This window comes from Rhincodon typus, chromosome 34, assembly GCF_021869965.1.
Source record: "Rhincodon typus isolate 14 chromosome 34, sRhiTyp1.1, whole genome shotgun sequence".
In the NCBI taxonomy this organism is placed as follows: Eukaryota; Metazoa; Chordata; class Chondrichthyes; order Orectolobiformes; family Rhincodontidae; genus Rhincodon; species Rhincodon typus.
The window spans coordinates 12,090,320-12,110,103 of NC_063365.1; the positions used below are offsets into that span (position 1 = coordinate 12,090,320).

At 40.8% G+C, this 19,784-nt stretch overlaps 1 protein-coding gene across 1 annotated transcript; it reads left to right on the forward strand.

The window, feature by feature from the left end:
- Nucleotides 1-1,364: 1,364 nt before the first annotated feature.
- On the forward strand, nt 1,365-14,734 carry LOC109935015 (neurofilament medium polypeptide-like). Its single transcript, XM_020533694.2, is given in 4 exon segments — nt 1,365-1,393; nt 5,178-6,153; nt 6,481-6,605; nt 13,216-14,734. Coding segments are annotated over 4 exon segments (2,388 nt in total). The 3' UTR covers nt 14,474-14,734.
- Nucleotides 14,735-19,784: the final 5,050 nt, after the last annotated feature.

The window sequence follows — 19,784 nt, forward strand, 5'->3', positions numbered from 1 at the left end:
ATAGCAATGTCCAAGACACAGATAGAATGAGGAAACAGCATAACTGACCTCACAGACTTATCATTTAACTGAGGTCTTCCTGACAGAAACTAACGGATGCTGGTGGCTGATTAGCAGAAGGGCAGCATGATCTGAACGTAACTGAACTGCAGCACATATGACCTTGATGTAACATAGTGACAAAATCAATGTCTGTCTTTATCTGAATCCAAATATGTGCAACATATCATTTGGGACAATAGCCCTGATTTTAACTCAATCCTCCAAGCTGGAACGTGATGTGCAGTTAAAATTGCAAACATCAGTTCACTGCTCAAATACTCCTTAACCACTATTTTAACTCCAGAACTCACTCAAGCTTGTTCTGGCTGACTTTGGCATTGCATCGACTATCTTCTGTTATTATTCGTCCCAAATCAACAAAGTTATTGACTTGTCCTAGTGTAACTACTGTGAACATAATTGAAGTGAATGGTGTGACATTGGAACAAGTCAATAACTTTGTCTATTTAGGACATATGATAACCAAAGTTAACAGAGGTGTTGCCAAATTTAAAGTAAGGGTAGCATTAGCCAGAAATTATTTTGTGAGAACAAAGAAAGTGTTAACAGACAAAAGAACTCAACTTCGTGATAAGGAAAAATCTCATTTGATGCTACACTCCATCCATTTTCCTGAATTGCTCAGAATCCTAGATAATAAATAAAGGAAGAAGCTGTTGAGATTGGTTGGCTCACCGAGCTGGTTTGTTGTTCCACAGACGTTTCATTACCGTGCTGGGTAACATCATCAGTGCAGCCTCCGATGAAGTGCCGGTGTGTTTTCCCACCTGGTTTTTAAAAGGAAGAAGCTGTTAATGCTAAGAATGCTTAGTAGTTTTTTAATTCACTCTTGGGAAATGGAAATTCACTGCAAATCTTATAGCCATGAACTTGTGTGGTAAGAGCCTGTGTGAAGTCCCACTGAGGGTAACCACATTTTCCAAGGTAAACACCATTGTGCCCTGCCCTGAGAAAACACCATAGGAGACTTGGAGTCTTATTGCCAATAATTGTGGGGTAGGCTTCCTGCTGTACGGACGTGTTGACATGAAAAATACACTCTCAGAAAAATTTTAGGCCTTCACACCAATTTCACACAAATCTCACAGGGTGTAAGTTTCAAATATCGAATGATACTTTTACTGTATTGGAATCTGCAGCTGCACCTCTAAACACCTTAGCGCACCTTACTGGGCTCCATCCTGCATTCAAATTCACCTACAAATGGAGGAGTAAAACAAACCTTTTCTGGACATGTTATTTGAGAAATCTGCTAATGAGTTCTCTGCTAATGAACACTACACTCCCACTGGTCAATAAACATGTCGGCGTTCCTACAGTTCCGTGCACTGTAGGACTGACCTTATTGGCAACATGATCAGTCACCTCATAAATAGGCTCAAGTCACTTGCTCACCATTTGTTCACAACTTGCTTACATTGCATGCTTGATGCCAAAGTAAGGCACATTAAAACTATCCTACAAGGTAATGATAATCCTAGCTATTTCATTTGTCAATGTATGTTGTGCAAACTCCTTCAAAAGGGACACTGAACTCCAAACATTAACTCTGTTTTCACTCCACAGCTGCTGCCAGATCTGCTGAATTTCTCCAGCAATTTCTGTTTTAGTATGTTTCAATTCTTGCAGTCTTAGAGTTATAGGGAAACAGAGCAACTCTAACCACTGCAATGAGCTGACAGCTCGGGCACTTAGTGGTTTCAGCACTAGTAAGATAGCAGTATTTATAGTGGGGTGAAGCCACAGCAAGATAAAAGGCTTTTCTTCAGCAGGTTTCACATGGGTACAGTGGATTCTTCTTATGAAGGAGACTCATCCAACCCTAACCATGTATTGCAAATTTCAAAACAAACCCTAACAGTCAAGAGGCAATTATTGTGCAGTGTGCAGTCCATATCTTTGGTCTAGATATTTGGATGATCAGTAAAATGGCCCAAGCTGTACTTCACTGGAATCAATTCTGGAAAATGTCCCTAGACTCATAAGAGACAGAGCTCAGAGTAATAACTGGAAGATTGGAATGAATTTGTTTGAACACAGTCACTGTTTTGAGCAATAGCCTAAGCCTATCTTGCGCCTATACATTATAATGGATACAACAGCCTTGTAAATGCAGCAGATCAATAAAGACCTCCTGAATGCCTCAATTGAACCTATCTCCATCTCACAATTAGGTAGTGCATTCCAGTCCTGAACTATTAATTTGTGAACACATCTTTTTCCTCACAAAACATTTACTTAGTTTGCAAATCACTTTAAATCTATATCTTCTTGTTCTTAATCAATTCTGAGGGTGAATGGTTTCTCAATATCTACTCTGCCACATTTGAAAACTCCAATTTAACCTCTTCTTCTCTCCAAATAAAAAGGTCCTAACTTCTCTAATCTATCCTCATGACTGAAGTGACTCATCCATGGAATCTTTTCTTGTAAACCTCTTTTGCATTGTCTCTAAAGCACTCACATCCTTATTTTACAGTGATGCCCAGACCTATATAACATACTCCACCTGAGGTCCAACTATTCATAGAGTCATAGAGTCATACAGCACTGAAACAGACCCTTCAGTCCAACCAGTCCATGCCAAACGTAATCCCAAACTAAACTAATTCCACCTGCCTGCTCCTGGCCCATATCCCTCCAAACCTTTCCTTTTTATGTATTTATCCAAATGTCCTTTAAATATTGTAAGTGTACCCACATTCACCACTTTCTCAGGAAGTTTATTCCACCCTCTGTGTAAAAAAATTGCCGCTCACGTCTTTTTTAAATGTCTCTCCTCGCATCTTAAAAATATGCCCCCAATCTTGAAGTCTCCCATCCTAGGGAAAAGACAACTTCCATTAACCTATTCTATACCCCTCATGATGTTATAAACTTCTATAAGGTCACCTCTCAACCTCCTATGCTCCAGTGAAAAATGTCCCAGCCTATCCAAGCCTTTCTTTATAACTCAAACCCTCCATATCTGGCAACATCTTGGTAAATCTCTTCTGAACCCTGTCCAGCTTAATATCCTTCCTGTAACAGGACAACCAGAACTGTACTGTCCTATTCAAGTTCAGCATAATCTCCCTGCTCTATGGTCCGACTAATGAAGCCTAGAATACTGTTCGCTTCATTGAGTGCTCTCTCTACCTGTCCTGCCACCTTTACTGACTTATGCACACTCACACAGTCAGAACCATCACCTCACACTTTACAATATTGAACTTCATGTGTCATCTATCTGCCCACTTCACCAGTTTTTCAACATGCTTTTAAAGTTCTCTACTCATTCCCTTACTACAGTCTTTCCAAGTTTTCTGTCAAATGCAAACTTTGAAATTGCCCTTGCATATCAGGATCTAGGTCATTTATATATATATCAGTAAAAGCAGGGGTGCTAACACTGACCCTTAGAGATAAAAAAAAAAGAACATGACAGAGAAGCTCAGCAGATCTGGCAGAATCTGTGGAGTGAGAAACAGAATTAATATTTCAAGCCCAAAGATCACTTCTCATTCTGATGCTGCCAGACCTGCTGGGCTTCTCCAGAACTTTCAGTTTTTATTTCAGTTTTCCAGCATCCGCAGTATTTTGCATTTATCTGACTCCTCAGAAACTCTACTACAAACTTTCTTCAGCCCAAAAAGTATCCATTAGCCATTATCCTCTGTTTCTTATCAAGCAGCCAGTCTTGTATCCACTTTGCTGCTGTCCCCTTTATTCCATGTGTTATATCATTTTTCACAAGTCTGTCTTGTGGTACAATATCAACTGACTTTTAGAAGCCCAGGTACACAACAACAACAACATTACCATCATTAACCCTCTCTGTTATTGCTTCACAGAATTCCAGCATGACATGAGGGGTAATTATCTTACACAGAGAGTGGTTCATGTGTGGAATGAACTTCGAGAGGAACAGGTGGATGCAAACAGAGTTACAATGTCTAAAAGACATTTAGATAAATACACAATTAAGAAATGTTTGGAGGAATGTGGGCCAAGTACTTGCAGGTGGAACTAGTTTAATGCGGGATGATAGTCGGCATGGGCTGATTGAACCAAAGGGTCTGTTTCTGTGCTGTATGACTCTCTGTTCATTAAACCTGATTTCTCATTAAGAAATCCTTACAGTCTCTCCCTACCTGACTTATGTTTGCCCCTGTGATTATTAATTCCATTCCAAATTATTGCTTCTAGAAATTCACAGTGCCAATAATTTCTGTGTTTATCCTTACAACCCTTTGTGAACAAGAGGATAAATATCCTGGAAGGGACAATATTCAGCGTTTATTAATTGGAAAACATTTTCTGCAAAACTCTTTTCATTAAAAACCGAAACATTGATGTTTTCTCATATTTGAGTCACACTCTTCCCAAAGCAAAAAAACCCAAACTATCGACAGGGTTAGCCTCACCATTTGAAATGCAGAGCAGAATTGGAGCAAAGCATTAACAATCCCTTTCAGTAAGCACCGATTCGATTTTGCAAAGTTACCAGCAGCATTCCCTATATAAGGCAAGAGGCTGAGGGATGTAGCTTCAAAATCTCCCCTCCCCCTACCGCATCCCAAAACCAGCCCAGCTCGTCCCCACCTCCCTAACCTGTTCTTCCTCCCACCTATCCCCTCCTCCCACCTCAAGCCCCACCCCCATTTCCTACCTACTAACCTCATCCCGCCCCCTTGACCTGTCTGTCCTCCCTGGACTCACCTATCTCCTCCCTACCGCCCCACCTACACTCACCTTTACTGGCTCCATCCCCGCCTCTTTGACCTGTCTGTCTCCTCTCAACCTATCTTCTCCTCTATCCATCCAGCTCTACACCTTGTTATCTCAGCATTCTGGCGCTGTCCAGCTGCTGAAAGATGAGTTCTAGCTGTGCAGAGATAGGAGGAGCTGCAGATGCTGGAGAATCCGAGATAACAAGGTGCAGAGCTGGATGAACACAGCAGGCCAAGCAGCATCAGAGGAGCAGGAAGGCTGACGTTTCGGGCCTAGACCCTTCATCAGAAATGGGGGAGGGGAAGGGGCTTCTGAAATAAATAGGGAGAGAGGGGGAGGCGGATAGAGGCTGGATAGAGGAGAGGATAGGTGGAGAGGACGAGAGAGTTGCAGTCTGTTAGTAGTTCTCCCTTCAGGAGAGTATACTCAGTCACCGCTCGCAGATAGACTCGGAATCCCTCTCAGATCCCAACATTCAGCTCCCAGGAGTGGTCCAGAGCTTCCCACCGGCAGAGCGGTCTGGCGGCGAGCCGAGGCTCCAGGCTGCAGGGAAATGTTGGGATCAGCCTCGAATGTGACCAAGTGCTGGGCGCCAATGAGAAGGAGCTGCTGCAGGGGCTCAATGACCGCTTCGCCAGCTTCATTGACAAGGTCCGCCAGCTGGAACAGCACAACAAGGCTCTGGAGGCAGAAATCACCGAGTTGAGGGAAAGGCAAAGCTCCCAGTCTGACCTCGCTAATGTCTATGAGCCAGAAATGGCCGAGCTCCGGAACCTCATCCAAGAAAGCGAAAAGCAGAAGGTGGGGATCCAGATGGACCGGGATCACTTCGAGGAAGATCTCCGCCGATTGCAGAGGAAATATGAGGATGAGAGACAGGTCCGACAAAAGGTTGAAGCAAGTCTCCAGGCTTTGAAGAAAGACACAGAGAGTGTGCACATGAACAAACTGGAACTGGAGAAGAAAGCTCAGGCGCTGGCGGATGAGATCGACTTCCTGAAGAACAATCACGAGGAAGAGGTGGCTGATCTCTTCTCTCAGATCCAAGCTTCCCAGGTCGGTGTGGAATTGAAAGACATCATGAAGCCAGACCTGACCGGAGCCCTGAGAGAGATCCGGGCGCAGCTGGAAGGCTACACCACTGTGAACCTGCAGCACGCTGAGCAGTGGTTCACAGCGAGAGTGGCCAAACTCAATGATGCAGCAGCGAGCAACAGGGAGACTCTGCAAAGGACACGACAGGAAATCAGTGAGTATAATCGCCAGCTCCAGTCCAAAAACCTGCAGCTGGAGACAGTCAGAGGGAGGAAAGAGTCTTTGGAGAAACAGTTGGATGAGATTGGAAACACACACCGAGCCGAATTAATGCGATACCAGGTGAGAATGCCAAAGGAAACTAATGAACTCTATCCCTCTCACTCCATTGTTTAAGTAAATATATACATATATACAATTTGCTCCAAAAACAGAAATTGCTGGAAAAGCTCAGCAGGTTTGGCGGCATCTCTGGAGAGAAAGCAGAGTTAGCGTTTCGGGACCAGTGCGCTTCTGAGGAAGGGTCACTGAACCTGAACCGTTAACTTTGATTTCTCTCCACAGTTACTGCCAGACCTGCTGATCTTTTCCACCAATTTCCGTTCTTGTTTCTGATTTCCCGCATCCGCAGTACTTTCGGTTTTTATGTATAATTTGTTTGTTTTACAGGATGCCATTCAACAATTAGAGAACGAGCTGAGAAACACAAAACAGGAAATGGCTCACCAACTCAGGGAGTATCAAGCTCTGCTCAATGTCAAACTGGCCCTAGATGTGGAGATCGCCTCCTATAGGTGAGCTCAGTTAACTTGGCTTCCAAGTCAAAGTGATTGAATCTTTGCAATATGACACATAATTGAAAAGGGAATGAACATAATTATGGTTGTAAAGATTGTAAGGAAACCGTGTGACATACTCAAAACAGAATCTAATAACTGATGTAAAGCATTTAATTCCCAAGCTGGAATGAGTTTTAATGCATTTCTGTAATGTCCCCCATTGTCAAAAAAGATTCACTAATGCCTTGATCATAATCACATCTACCACAGTGAACAAAGTCATAGAATCAGTGAAATCATAGAATCCTGCAGCTTGGAAAGAGCTATCCAACCTTTTGTATGCTCACATACTGTCATCCACTTTCCAGCTGGCCAATTACAGCACCAAGTGCAGATACCTTTTAAATCTTAGATGCTTCCTGCCTCTATTGCCCTTTCAGAGAGTGTTCCAGAATCTCACCATTGACTGGGTAAAACCACTTGCTCCTCTTAATGAGCTAAAGTCTATGCCACTGGTTGTGCATTCTTATATCGAAGTGAATAGAACCGTCCTGTTCACTCTGTCCAGAATCCTCATCATTCCAAACACTTAAATTAGGTCTCCTCTGTCCCTCAATTATTCCAAGGAAAACAGCCCTCTTCAGAGCAGAGGAAATATTTATTTATTTCAGTTGATTTAACACTGAAACAAATTTGTCAAGCATTGCATAATGTTGCTTTATGATTATTGCCTTTTGGTCAATGACAATGTCATGCCCTGACTGTATGGGTTGAAACGTGGCCAGTCATTGAGTTGGGAAATTTTACTTACAACTGCACCAATTCCAAATTAAGAAATGTTGTCTCAAAATTCCCTAATTGTTAGTGCCATAGATCATCTGCACCACTCACCTCCCTCAGAGTTGCAAGGTCAATGAGAGGCAACTTTCTTACCTCCACTGGCTGTTTATACTGACACAGACATCACAACCTCACCTTGGATCACACCCTCCTTGCACACTCTATCCCCTGCCCCTGGCAAAAGCTACCTCAGAAACCATTACTCCAGCTTCTCGATAAGGGGGGCAATCTACCAAAAAGATCGCTGTTAATGTGAAGGCCCTCCTTGTCAGACAGGCTCCTGAATGAGCCAAAAGAGCAGAGGTTCCCAGAGTTAAGAGTCACTGCCTCTGGCCATATGGTCAAGATGAAAGGAGCTTCCTTCATTTCCGATGTGAGATAGAGTTAGGTTTAGGGCAACTGGTGAAAATAGCAAAGATCTGGATTTTCCATGACCCTCCTCCCAAAGGTTTTCACCAATCTCCCATCAAACCATTGTTTAATCCGCTCATGGGGTGTCATGGTCACTGATAAGACCAACATTTTTTGTCATCCCGAATTGCCCAAAGAATGTGGTGGTGAGCAGCCTTCCTGAACTGCTGCAATCCATGTAGTGTGGGCAGACACACCCACAGTGCTGTTAGGTAGGGAGTCCCAGGATTCTGACACCGTAACAATACCTAAATGATGATATAGCTCCAGGTTGTGAATAGTGTGCAGAGAAAGTGCAAATAACAGTTTGAAAACGTCTGCTGCCTTTGTCTATCTAAGTTACAGATGTCACAGGTGTAAAAGGTGCTGTTGAAGGAGCCTTGGCAAGTTGCTGCAGTGCAGCTTGTATGTGGTTCACACTGCAGCCACTGTATGCCAGTAACAGAGGAGAGAATGTTACAGCAAGAAACCAGCAATAGCCTCTTCTCTCCCACCACTGAAACGCCCCTTCAAACATGGAAAGGGTTAAAATTGCAGTACTCCCAATCACCATCTTCTCTTGCACTTTACGGGACACACCGATATAATTGTGAAAGAGAATCAATAAATTAACTACCTGCCAAATAAAACCACTGCAGGAATAATTTATCTTGGAAATCTGCAGTGGAGCTGTGGCAAAGTGAGCACGTCAGCAAAAAATAAACAGTTTTGCTTAGATTAGTTTGGTTCAGCTTTTGTTTAGCCGTGTTTAGATTTATTTAGATTATCTCTGTTTAATTTAGCTCAGCTCCATTTAATTTAGTGAGTTTACATGAAAGAATATATCCTATAGCTTCACAAACGTTAACCAATGTGATATACTAAATTAGAACTGCACCAATAATTATTGCTTTTTGCTAATTTTATTTAATTCATATGATGCATTTTGAAATCCAAAACCACAACTGGTATTGAAACAAGATTAGATTAATATATCAAAAAGGAAAAGTAAACTGAACAGTGCAAACGATTAATCTTTTTTCATTCATTAATGGGATGAGGGCGTCACTGGCTAGGCAGCATTTATTGCCCATCCCTCATTGCCCAGAGGACAGTTCAGAGTCAACCACATTGCTGTGGGTCTGGAGTCACTTGTAGGCCAGATCAGGTAAGGATGGCAGTTTCCTTCCCTAAAGGACGTTAGTGAACCAGATGGGTTTTTCCAACAATCGACAATGGTTTCACGGTCATTATTAGATTCCTAATTCCAGACATTTTTATTGAATTCAAATTCCACCATCTGCTGTGGCGGGATTTGAACCCGGGTGCCCAGAACATTATTAGGGTCCCTGGATTAACAGTTCAATTTGATGTACTCCTACTGTTTTTGCAAATATAGAGTGTAGGTGGGTACAAGGAATTAGAGTCATACTGGATGGCAACAGGCCTATTGGTCCAACTCGTCCATGCCGACCAGATATCCTAAATAAATCTAATTCCATTTGTAGCATTTGGCCCCTATCCCTCTAAACCCTTCCTATTCATATACTCATCCAAATGCCTTTTAAATGTTGCAATTGCACCAGCCTCCACCACTTCATTCCATACACACAGCACCTTCTGCATGAAAAGGTTGCCTATTGGGTCCCTTTTAAATCTTTCCCCTCTCACCTAAAACCTATGCCCTCTAGTTTTGGAGTCCCTACCCTGGAAAAAGACCATGGCTATTCACCCTATCCATGCCCTTCATGATTTTATAAACCTCTATAAGGTCACCCCTCAGTCTCTGATGCTGCAGGGAAAATAGCCCCAGCCTATTCAGCCTCTCCTTATAGTTCAAACCCTCCAACCCTGGCAACATCCTTGAAAATCTCTTCTGCACCCTTTCAAGTTTAACAACATCTTTCCTATGGCAGGGAGACCAGAATTGAGAACAGTATTTAAAACTACTGAATTATTTAAATTAAAATACAGCTCCACAATTCGTCCAATTCACATTGCACAGAATGCTCTAATGCAAATTCCCCAACAAACACAGAAATGTAATTGAAGACCTATTAGCAGCATTGTGTTCTTCCATTTGTTGATGACAAAGTGATCTCACATCCTCTCGATCTCAATAAGGAATGTTGAAAATCTAGCATTGGTTGGACAACAAACCTTCACACACATTTACATTCACATATTATTGAATTACAAGCATAGCCAAGAGAAGCGAATTCACCACCACTGTTCTTTAGCTTCATTCCTGGACTGTGTCGAATCCATTGAACATGGCAACACTGGGGTACTTGGCCTCAGTAAATGTGGCCTAAACGTAGTGAGGAAGAAGACATGGTCTAGTTAACACTGCAAACTTGGATAGTTCTCCTTCGAGCACAGAATGTTAAGAGTAGCTTCATCAGGGTATGAAGGGTATGAAGTCATGAAGGGTTTAGCTAGAGTAAATAAATATAAACTGTTTCTAATGGCAAGATTCAAGATGATTGGCAAAAGAACTAGTGATGACATCTTTTTTTGGATTCCGAATGGTTGGCTCTTGGAACACAAAGGCTGATAGGATGGTGAATACAGATTCAATGCTAACCTTCCAAAGAAAATTAGGTGAATACTTAAATGAGAAATCTTCGCAGGGATGAGACAGCACAGGAGAGTGGAGCTAACTGGATTGCTCTTTGAAAGAGCTGTCACACGCTTAAGGGCCCAATGGATCCTGTTTATGCTGCATTGCTCTATGGTTCTATAGTGACAACCCAGTAACTCCTATTATAAATTATACGAGGCAACTATTATTGCTTTTCTGTCCTCCATACTTGAGATTTTTGTGCGCTATTTTCCTCTTACAGGCAATTCTTAATTACTTATAGCTGGCAGCATCTTCACAAGTCTCAGTAACCAGGGAATCTGCTGCAATACACTCAGGATGCCGAACAGGATAAAACCCTTGCTAAGAATTATACTAGCTACTAGAATGAATGTGTCTCTGCAAGATTAGTTTTTTGCGTTCAGTAAGCAATGGGGTATCACAGCATCAGATGTCGAGTGAACATATAACAGCGATTCAGCATGCTTATAGTAGAATATTTAGCTCCTTTAAAAGAAAACAAAGTTCCATCCCTATCTTGATTTACACTTTAATTACATAACGATTAATTCAATTTAATACTTTGAAACATGTCAGAACCTCTTGAGAGTTCTAAGTGAATTTGGTTTGCATTTCTGTGGAGCTCAATGTAACATAAATATTTCTCCAACTACTATAGTTTGAATCACCAACATCCACACTCAAACAGAACGGGGAATATCTCAATGAATCGGTTGGGTTTCTCGCCTCCAACCTAATGCTTGAAAATCAGTTTGATCAGTGCTTGCAATATACGTATGAATTTAGACTGGATTTTAACTGAAGTTAGATGAAACCCCTTTCATGTGTTGTGTCTGCATTTAGTGTGAGAGTCAGTCACTGACAACCAGTCAAATACAGTTTGTCACAACTGAGATCAGGATCCCCTCCATTCCGGGTGAAACAGCCCTGCTGGACATCTGTGAGTGGATTTGCCTCTTACTGTTCCTTGTTTGAAATCATTGCCTGGATACTGCACAAGAAAATTCTGACAGGGAATTGCACAGCTGGTCAGAGCCTGACAGATGTTTCATCCATTAATCTAAATTAGAGACAAAGCGAAATAAAACAATATGCACCTCCCATGTCAATCAGATCAAGTTGGGGTCAAATTTCCCAACCCAGGATTTCAATCTATTTTACTTTAAACAACAGTTCACAAAGCAAATGTGTAATGATTAGAAAATTGAGTGGCAAACACAAGACATTTAAATACTACTGCTTTGTATTGACAGCTTTTGCTGGTTGATACGATTTTACAATCTAGCAATGCTACAAGATATGCCTGTGAAACTGATTTGCTGTGCAGTGGAGCCGATTATATATTAGTTGGTGCATTGAATTAGCACACGGTCCTGTTACTCCTGGGAACTAGACTAATTCATTCTAGATTAATAAACTAGATGTTCTTCTCTCTGTTAACTGCAAGCAAGTATATGGAACACACAGTACAGAATCACCTATAACTTGCAATTTCTATATTGGAGACGTTAAGAATGGCTCATTTGTGAACCACAAAAACATACACTCTTTTGAAAGGAGTGCAGTGGAAGGAAAACTTAATCACTGTGCAGTTAAAGTGTAAATTTAGCAGGACAGCAATTTAGAAAAAATGTTTGAAACTTTATTATTCCATGTGTCAATACAGTGAGAACTAAGCCAGAATTTCTTGATCCGAACATGAGATGACAAATTGGACAAATAAGCCCATTCCCTTGAATTTACACCCTTTACCTCAATGGACACAAAAAAACATTCATCAGCATCAAAAATGAAGTGTTGGATCAGAATATATGAAGCAATAGTATGCTTCTTTTCACTAAAACATTTGAAACATTTCTCTGCCTTCCATAACTGCTCTCTTCCTCTTACAGACCATTCTTAATTCCGTATTGCTTTGGTAGCATCTTGTTATTAGTTTTTCCAGTTTTAGTCACAGTGAGTGAACATGGGTTGGGACAAATCCTCGTGGCACCTAAGGTCCACTCTCCTGCTTGGTCCTCCTTGGAGACAACTATTTATAATGTCACCTCCAGGTAGAGGCAACCTCTGAAGACTTTGAAAGAGTATGGCCACAGCATCCAGGATCTCATGAGGAACAGGATGCCCCTGACCGTGACCTTCTGCCATCTCAGCTCCGGGTTGGAGGAGAGAAAGTAAAGGAGACCTTTCTGGCTCCTGGGCCCGCTGCAGAGAGCTTCAGTTACTGCTCTTCAGTCTCGCCTGGGGACCATTCTGGCAGTGTCACTAAAACTATGCCCCCAAGTGGCTACTTAATTGCCACTAAATAGCTGCCCACTGCTACTATTGGGTGGGTCGCCAATCCAGTATGACCTTGCCATCAGCAAGTAGGATTGTGTCAGGGAGCTGTCCCATCCTTCTCCCTTCTAACCCCTCCCAGCCATCTCGTAAACCACCTCTGTATGGCCAGTGATGAGATTCCTCCTGGCCTTATTTCAATTAGGAGCCTTCGAACTGCCAGAAAAAGCAGTCTACAATCCAACAGTGAGATTGATGTGATCCCATATCACAAGGGTGAAAGGGCAGTAGGATGACCTATTGCATTAACAGTATTACATAGAAACTATCGTAATTCAGTTGGTTAAATAAAGCAAGTAACTGATTTATTTCAGCTGAATTTGATATTAATCTTAAATACAAGTATAAATTCATGATTATAGATTTAATAATTTTGCAGGTCCCTTGATTCATTAACGTATAAATGTTATGTATTTTAACAATGCACTAATGTTATTTACATTCTACTTGAAGGAAACTCCTTGAAGGTGAAGAAACAAGATTTGGTGGTTTTGATTCCCTGTCATTTACCTACAAACCACAACCTTTAGTGAGTGCAACCTCTGTGATAACTGAGACTAAAGCCACCCCTATAAAGGTCATACCTCAGTATAGGTTTGTAGAAGAAATTATCAGTGCAACGACCAAGGAAGTTGATATGGCAGAGCTAGAAGCTCCTGAAAAGGAAGAAGAAGCTGTAGAGAAAGAGGAGGCTGAAGAGGAGGAGGAGAAGGAGAAAGCAGAAGAGGGGGAGGCTGCTGAATCTCAAGAGGTAGAAGAGGAGAAGGCAGAAGAGAAGAAGGAAGAGGAAGAAGCTGAAGAGGTGGAGGCTGCTGAACCTCAAGAGGCAGAAGAGGAGAAGGTGGAAGAGGAGAAGGCGGAAGAGGAGAAGGCAGAAGAGGAGAAGGCGCAAGAAGAGAAGAAGGAAGATAAAGCTGAAGAGGAAGGAGCTGCTGAATCTCAAGAGGCAGAAGAGGAGAAGAAGGAGGAAGAGAAGGAGGAAGAGAAGGTGGAAGAAGAGGAGAAGGAGGAAGAGAAGATGGAAGAGGAGAAAGCAGAAGAGGAGCAGAAGGAAGAAGAGAAAGCTGAGGAGAAGGAAGCTGCTGAACCTCAAGAGGTAGGAGAGGAGAAAAAGGAAGAGGAAAAAGAGAAGGAAGCTGCTGATTCACAAGAGGCTGAAGAGGAGAAAGCAGTTCCCAAATCAGAGGAGGAAAAACATAAAGAGAAGGATGTTCCTAAATTAGAAAAGGAAAAGGATGAAAAGAAAGATGAAGAGGAGAAGGATGAAGAGAAAGAGGTTCCTAAATCAGAAGAGGCTGAAAAGGATGAAGAGAAGGTGGAAGAACAAAAGACTAAAGAAGAAAAGACTGGAGAAAAAGAAGCTGTCCAACCTAAAGAGGCTGAAGATAAAAAAGATGAAGAGATCAAAAAAGCTGAATCACAAGAAGCTGAAGAGAAACCAGTTGTAGAAAAGGGAAAGGATGAAGAGAAGGAAGTTCCCAAATCAGAAGAGGCTGTAGAAAAGGAAGCAGCTGAACCAAAGGGGACCACAGAGGAAAAGGCTGCTGATCCAAAAGTAGAGGGTAAGAAACAAGATGTGGCCAAGGTAAAAGGAAATGGCGAAGAATTAAAAACCACTGAAGCAAAAGAAAAGACTGAAAAAGAAGTTGTTGAGAAAATGGAAACTGTGGGGAATGGATCAACTGACACTGCAGAAAAGGGGCCAAAATAAAGAAAATGGAAAGTTGAGAAAGTAACTTCAACCAGCAGCGAAAGCCAAGAGGTGAAGAAACAGCTATTGGCTAAACAAGAGAAAGGCTAGCTGCAAATATTGCCAAATGTTGAATAAGAATAAATATTGAACGGTAAAATGAGAAATGCATGTTAATGGTCCACAAGGTCTGTGACTTCAGCAGTCTGAGAGATTAATGATTAAAGTATCTGTTTACAAAATAGAAAATGAGATATTCTCAGGGCAATAATTTGTTGCTGCATGTACAATTGCACTATTAAATATTGCAGGCATAAACAAACAGCATATGTTTGACTGTGAACTGAAATATCCCAAGATTCAATGTATATAAATATATGCTAATAAAAGAAACTTCAATCAGATATTTTGCTCATTGATTTGTTGGGAACAGTCATATGATTGGCAAACAAATATTTCTCAAAACAGCAGCAAATACTTGCATTTACATAGTACCCTTGGTGTAAAGAATGGTCTCAAGTCATTTCACCACAAGGTAAGGAATACAGATTTCAAAAACCAATTAGGACAGGACCAGAAGTTTGATAAGACATAGATTTAAAATAAGGCAAAAATAAAAAAGATAAAAGAAGCAAGAGATTTAAGAGGGATAGTCCAGAGACTAGAATACAGATGGCTTGGCGAGTCAATTATGGAAGGGGGTTGGGGGGAAGTATAAATTTCTTTTACACATGGAACTCATGAGCAAGGTGGCAGATCTATAAGGCAATTGGTTAGGAAATGCAAAATTGGGTAAATTAGCAGCTCTTGAAAGGTTATTCCTGGCATTGAAGGGACTTTAATGCGCAAAGAGAGCAGAATCTAGGTGGAATTTAAATATTAATTCCTTGCCAAACAGTCCACAAGAGAAAATCTGAAATTCTGTCGAGGACATGTTGTGGCTGTTGGATAGAAGGAACCAAAAGATCCTCCTGAGTGAAGGGACCCATCTGTTAAAAGAGATTTGAACTGTACAGTAAGAGGTAATGGTACAACTCAATGCAATGTTCCAGCCAATCAATCCCAGAAGTAAAATATCATGGAAGTTTGATGGTATCAGAATTGCATAGGTGAGGGTACCCAGATCTCCACTCTACTTTCATGACAGGTGTAGCATAATTATCAGTTTCTGTGCTGCACGCTCTGCAAGATAAGAAGTGGGAAGTGCAACTTTTCTGTTGAAAGTAAAGGGAGCAAGAGTAAAAATACACACTAACAAGGAGCACATATTTAATTGATTAAAATGGTTTTGTCACAGCAAAAACATACATTTCACAATAACAAACAATATGCACATTCATCATTGCTCCTGTACCTTCATTACTAATCAAGTGCTAAGTTGCATCCATACATAGTTCCTCAAATATACACCAGCAAATCTAATGTTAGCATGGTCAGGATATTCCAGCATTGAATGATGCTTTGAAATGGGACAAGATTTTACAATAGTCATCTCATAAACACGGGTCAGAAATAGCACAAACAAAAATGCCTGCAAAATATTTTCAATGAACAAGGTCTGTCATGTCAATACATGGTTCAGTCCACCGAAAGGCCAAAACCTGCCGCATGAAATGTTTGTTCTGAATAATGAAAATCAGCCTCTTGCTGCAACTTTATACTTGTTGATCATAATAGAACTCGTCTTTAATAGCAAAAAAAAGCTTTGTAAATCATTGATACAGATCACAATTATTTTTCTGTCAAAATTCCCTTATCATATAAACACTAATTTCCTTATCAATCCAAATCATTATTGAACTTGTGCCTGATGGCGTCACTTCCCTGTTAAGAGACGTCGACTACTAAAATGACTACTCATTATTTCCATTGGACAAGGGAATTATTTACAGTTACATGTGAAGAAACAGTTGATTTAATCAGCAGTTCAATCAGAGTTTAAGAATTTCAGTATTTAAGATTGTCTGACTATTTTCAGTATTTAAGTATTCAATATTTCAGGATTCAATATTATCAGTATTTAAGCTTGCTACAAAATTCTGCGCTGGAAATATCTATGAGTCTATAAACACTTTTTATTACTTAACAATACAGGTCAATTTTACTGCAATTAATGAACGTCACATTTCAAATCATTGAAAATGGGTTTGAAGGGCAGTTCACTCTGAGCTGCTTTAATCCTTTCAATCTTTTTCTCAGGAAGTACTAGAATTCCACACACAGTGCACAATTTAACAGTAGCTTACCACTTTGAGATGATTTCAGAACAAAGTACTGTACCCTCTGTAATCTGGCCGTCTTCTAAAATGTTGAATATACTTTTCTGTGATGATTGAATAATGTGAGACTAACTTCTCCGTGATCACACCCCACTTTGCGCAATTCAATACAGTCAGCTCAATTATTCAGTCATTTTTGCACAAAACTCGGTGTTGCAATGGTATAAATACCTAAGTGCCCACAGTTGCAGTTAAACAACATCTAGAAAATGGCCTCCAGTCTATTTTCAAGTTAAAAATAATCCTTGCATATACTTAACACTGGAGAGTCTTCATCTCCCATTGAGCAAGAGCCTCTGAAAGTGAAGGTACCTGCGAATGTCTCACAGTCTTAGATATTAAGGGTTCATCAAATTTTCACACATTGTGGGTTCAAGTATGAAAGCATAAAATATTCTAACGGAACTAAAATGGTGGGCCACAAGCAATAATATTTCAATGATGAATATTATAATCTTACTAACTAGTTTTACCTTAACATAATAATTTGCAATATGCAATTCAAAGGCACCAGTTTCCGCCAGTAGACTCACTGGCTGCTTTAATCCTTTCAATCTTTTTCTCAGGAAGTACTAGAATTCCACACACAGTGCACAATAAGGGTTCTAGTATTTCCTGAGAAAAAGATTGAAAGGATTAAAGCAGCCAGTAATAGTTATGCCTCAGACTCCAAAATTGCTCACTGTATAAGGAGCAGGAACCTGTGAGGGTGAGAGGGGAAGACTTGTCTAAAGCATTTTCCAAAAAAGTAACCATATGGAGTGTTATGGACCAGATCAAACTCCCTCAAAATATATTAAGAAATTAGCCTAGACTCTAACTTTTTCTTACTTTAAAGGTAAGTGTAAGGCATTGTGTTCCAGATGCAATTTCATTGATCAAACTAATCAACTTTAACACTCCAGTTAAAATATTGACAAAATAAAAATAAAAAAGAATTGGCTTATCTGTAACTGCATCGAAATGCTTAACAAAGTAATATGTATTAACTATGACTAATTAACTGTTCCAATATAGTAACATCCCATAATTACAGCCTTGGCAAAGGCAAATTTAGTAAAACAGATTGTCTCACATGTAATTCTAGCAGCAGGAAGAGAACCCCAGCTTTTAGCTGTGACAGAGAGAGGAATAAGAGCTTCCACCTCCAGTTTCAAGACCACAGCAACTGTTGAAAGCTAAAACTAAAAATCTTGGTTTTGTGGGAGCTTGACCCCACCTATTCAGGCTACTTCTATTGTTTCAACATTTTAAAAGATACCAAGGCCTCATAAGCTGTTTACTTTGTTGGCTTTGTGCATATTGCTCACTCCCGCTGTCTCAACCCTACTTCATGAAAAAAAACGGACAGAGTACACCTCTTAAAGCCATAGTATCATCACGGGAGTAATTATCAAAAAGGAAAGGAAAAGCATTGTACTAACACAAGACAAAAGTAATGTCAGAGTCTATAATACTAATTCAAACACAATAAATAACACAAACTAAGTAAACTTCTCTATGTAAGCAATTGAAAGTGTCAGCGTTTATGATCTCCTCCCAATTCATAACATGTAGATGCACATATTTTCCCCACTGGCAGTGCTGCAGTGCAATAAATTACAACAGGCATTCAACATTCCAGGAACAGCTCACTGCCTTCACTTTGACTAACACACTGGACTGAAACACTTCAAAAAGCTGGACACTGATTCCTCCAACATCCTCAGGTATGATTGCCATACGCACGGTGAATGCAGGGATCAGTGCAGGGATTTTAATGTCAGCTTTATTCATGGTCTTGAGAAAATTCATTAGCTGCAGCAACTGCACAAGAACCTGGAAACAGAAAGCAGAACACTGAGACAAAAGCAATGTTCTCTCCCCTCCTGGTGCAGATGCCATGGAGTCAGAAACAGTAAACCTAGAGGGGTATTTTTATTCACACATGGGGATGTGGGTGGCGCTGGCTGAACCAGTATTTGTTGCCCGTCCCTAGCTGCATTTGAGAAGGGGGTGATGAGCTATCAGCTTGAACAGCTGCAGGCCATTTGGTGTAGGTCGACCCACAATGTAGTTAGGGAGTGCGATCCAAGGTTTTGAGACATCTAAAGACATTGAAAGAATGGCGATATATTTCCAAGTCAGGATGGTGAGTGGCTTGGAGGTATGCTTGAGGGTGGTCCTGCTCCCATGTATCTGCTGCCCTTGTACTTCAAGATGGCAGTGGTTTGGAAGGCACCTTCTAAGGAGTCTTGGTGAATCTTTGCAATGCATCCTGTAGAAGATTATATCTTATCTTGTTTGAAAAGATTTTTGCCCAGAAAAATCCTTAAGTGGGAGAATGAAAGGAAATGCACTGCACCTGCTGGGAATCAGAAATTTTTTTTAAAAACACAGGAATTATGGGAAGTACACATCAGGTCAGGCAGCATCTATGGAGAAAAAACAAGAGTTAATGTTCTAAGCTGATGATCTCTCGTCTTTCTCTCTCGTCTCTAGACAATCTCCAGCAACTGAGGAAACTCTCCAGTTGAGATTGAAGCAACTTTCATTAGACCATACAGACCATGATTCATCTTGAGCCTGAAAGATCAAATCATATTTCATATCAAGTCATAGGAAAGCCTGGTTATTGGGTTCTGTCACATCCAGACGTCCACCAGACTAAAGTTGAAATGAAAAATTTCACGGAACCTGATCTGACAGGATCTCCTCGAAACATTCAAGGTCAGGTGCAAGGTTCCACCAACGTTAATGTGAAGCAAGCAGAGAAATGGTTCACATTCAGGGTGGCCAAACTAAAGAAATTTGTATATTCAACAGCTTTCATGTCAAAGTAACCAGAAGTTGAAAAATAATTTTTTCTGTGTTCAATGGGTTCAACCCTATCGCTAGCAAGACCCGCATTTGTTACCTGTCCCTAATTGTTCTTGAACATTTAAGAGGTAAGTTAAGAGTCATCCACATTGCTCTGGGTCTGGAGTCACATACAGCTCCACATCAGGTAAGCGTGACAGATTTCCTTCACTTGTAAAGTTTGGTAATTTTAAAATTTTGCTGGATATGCAGTC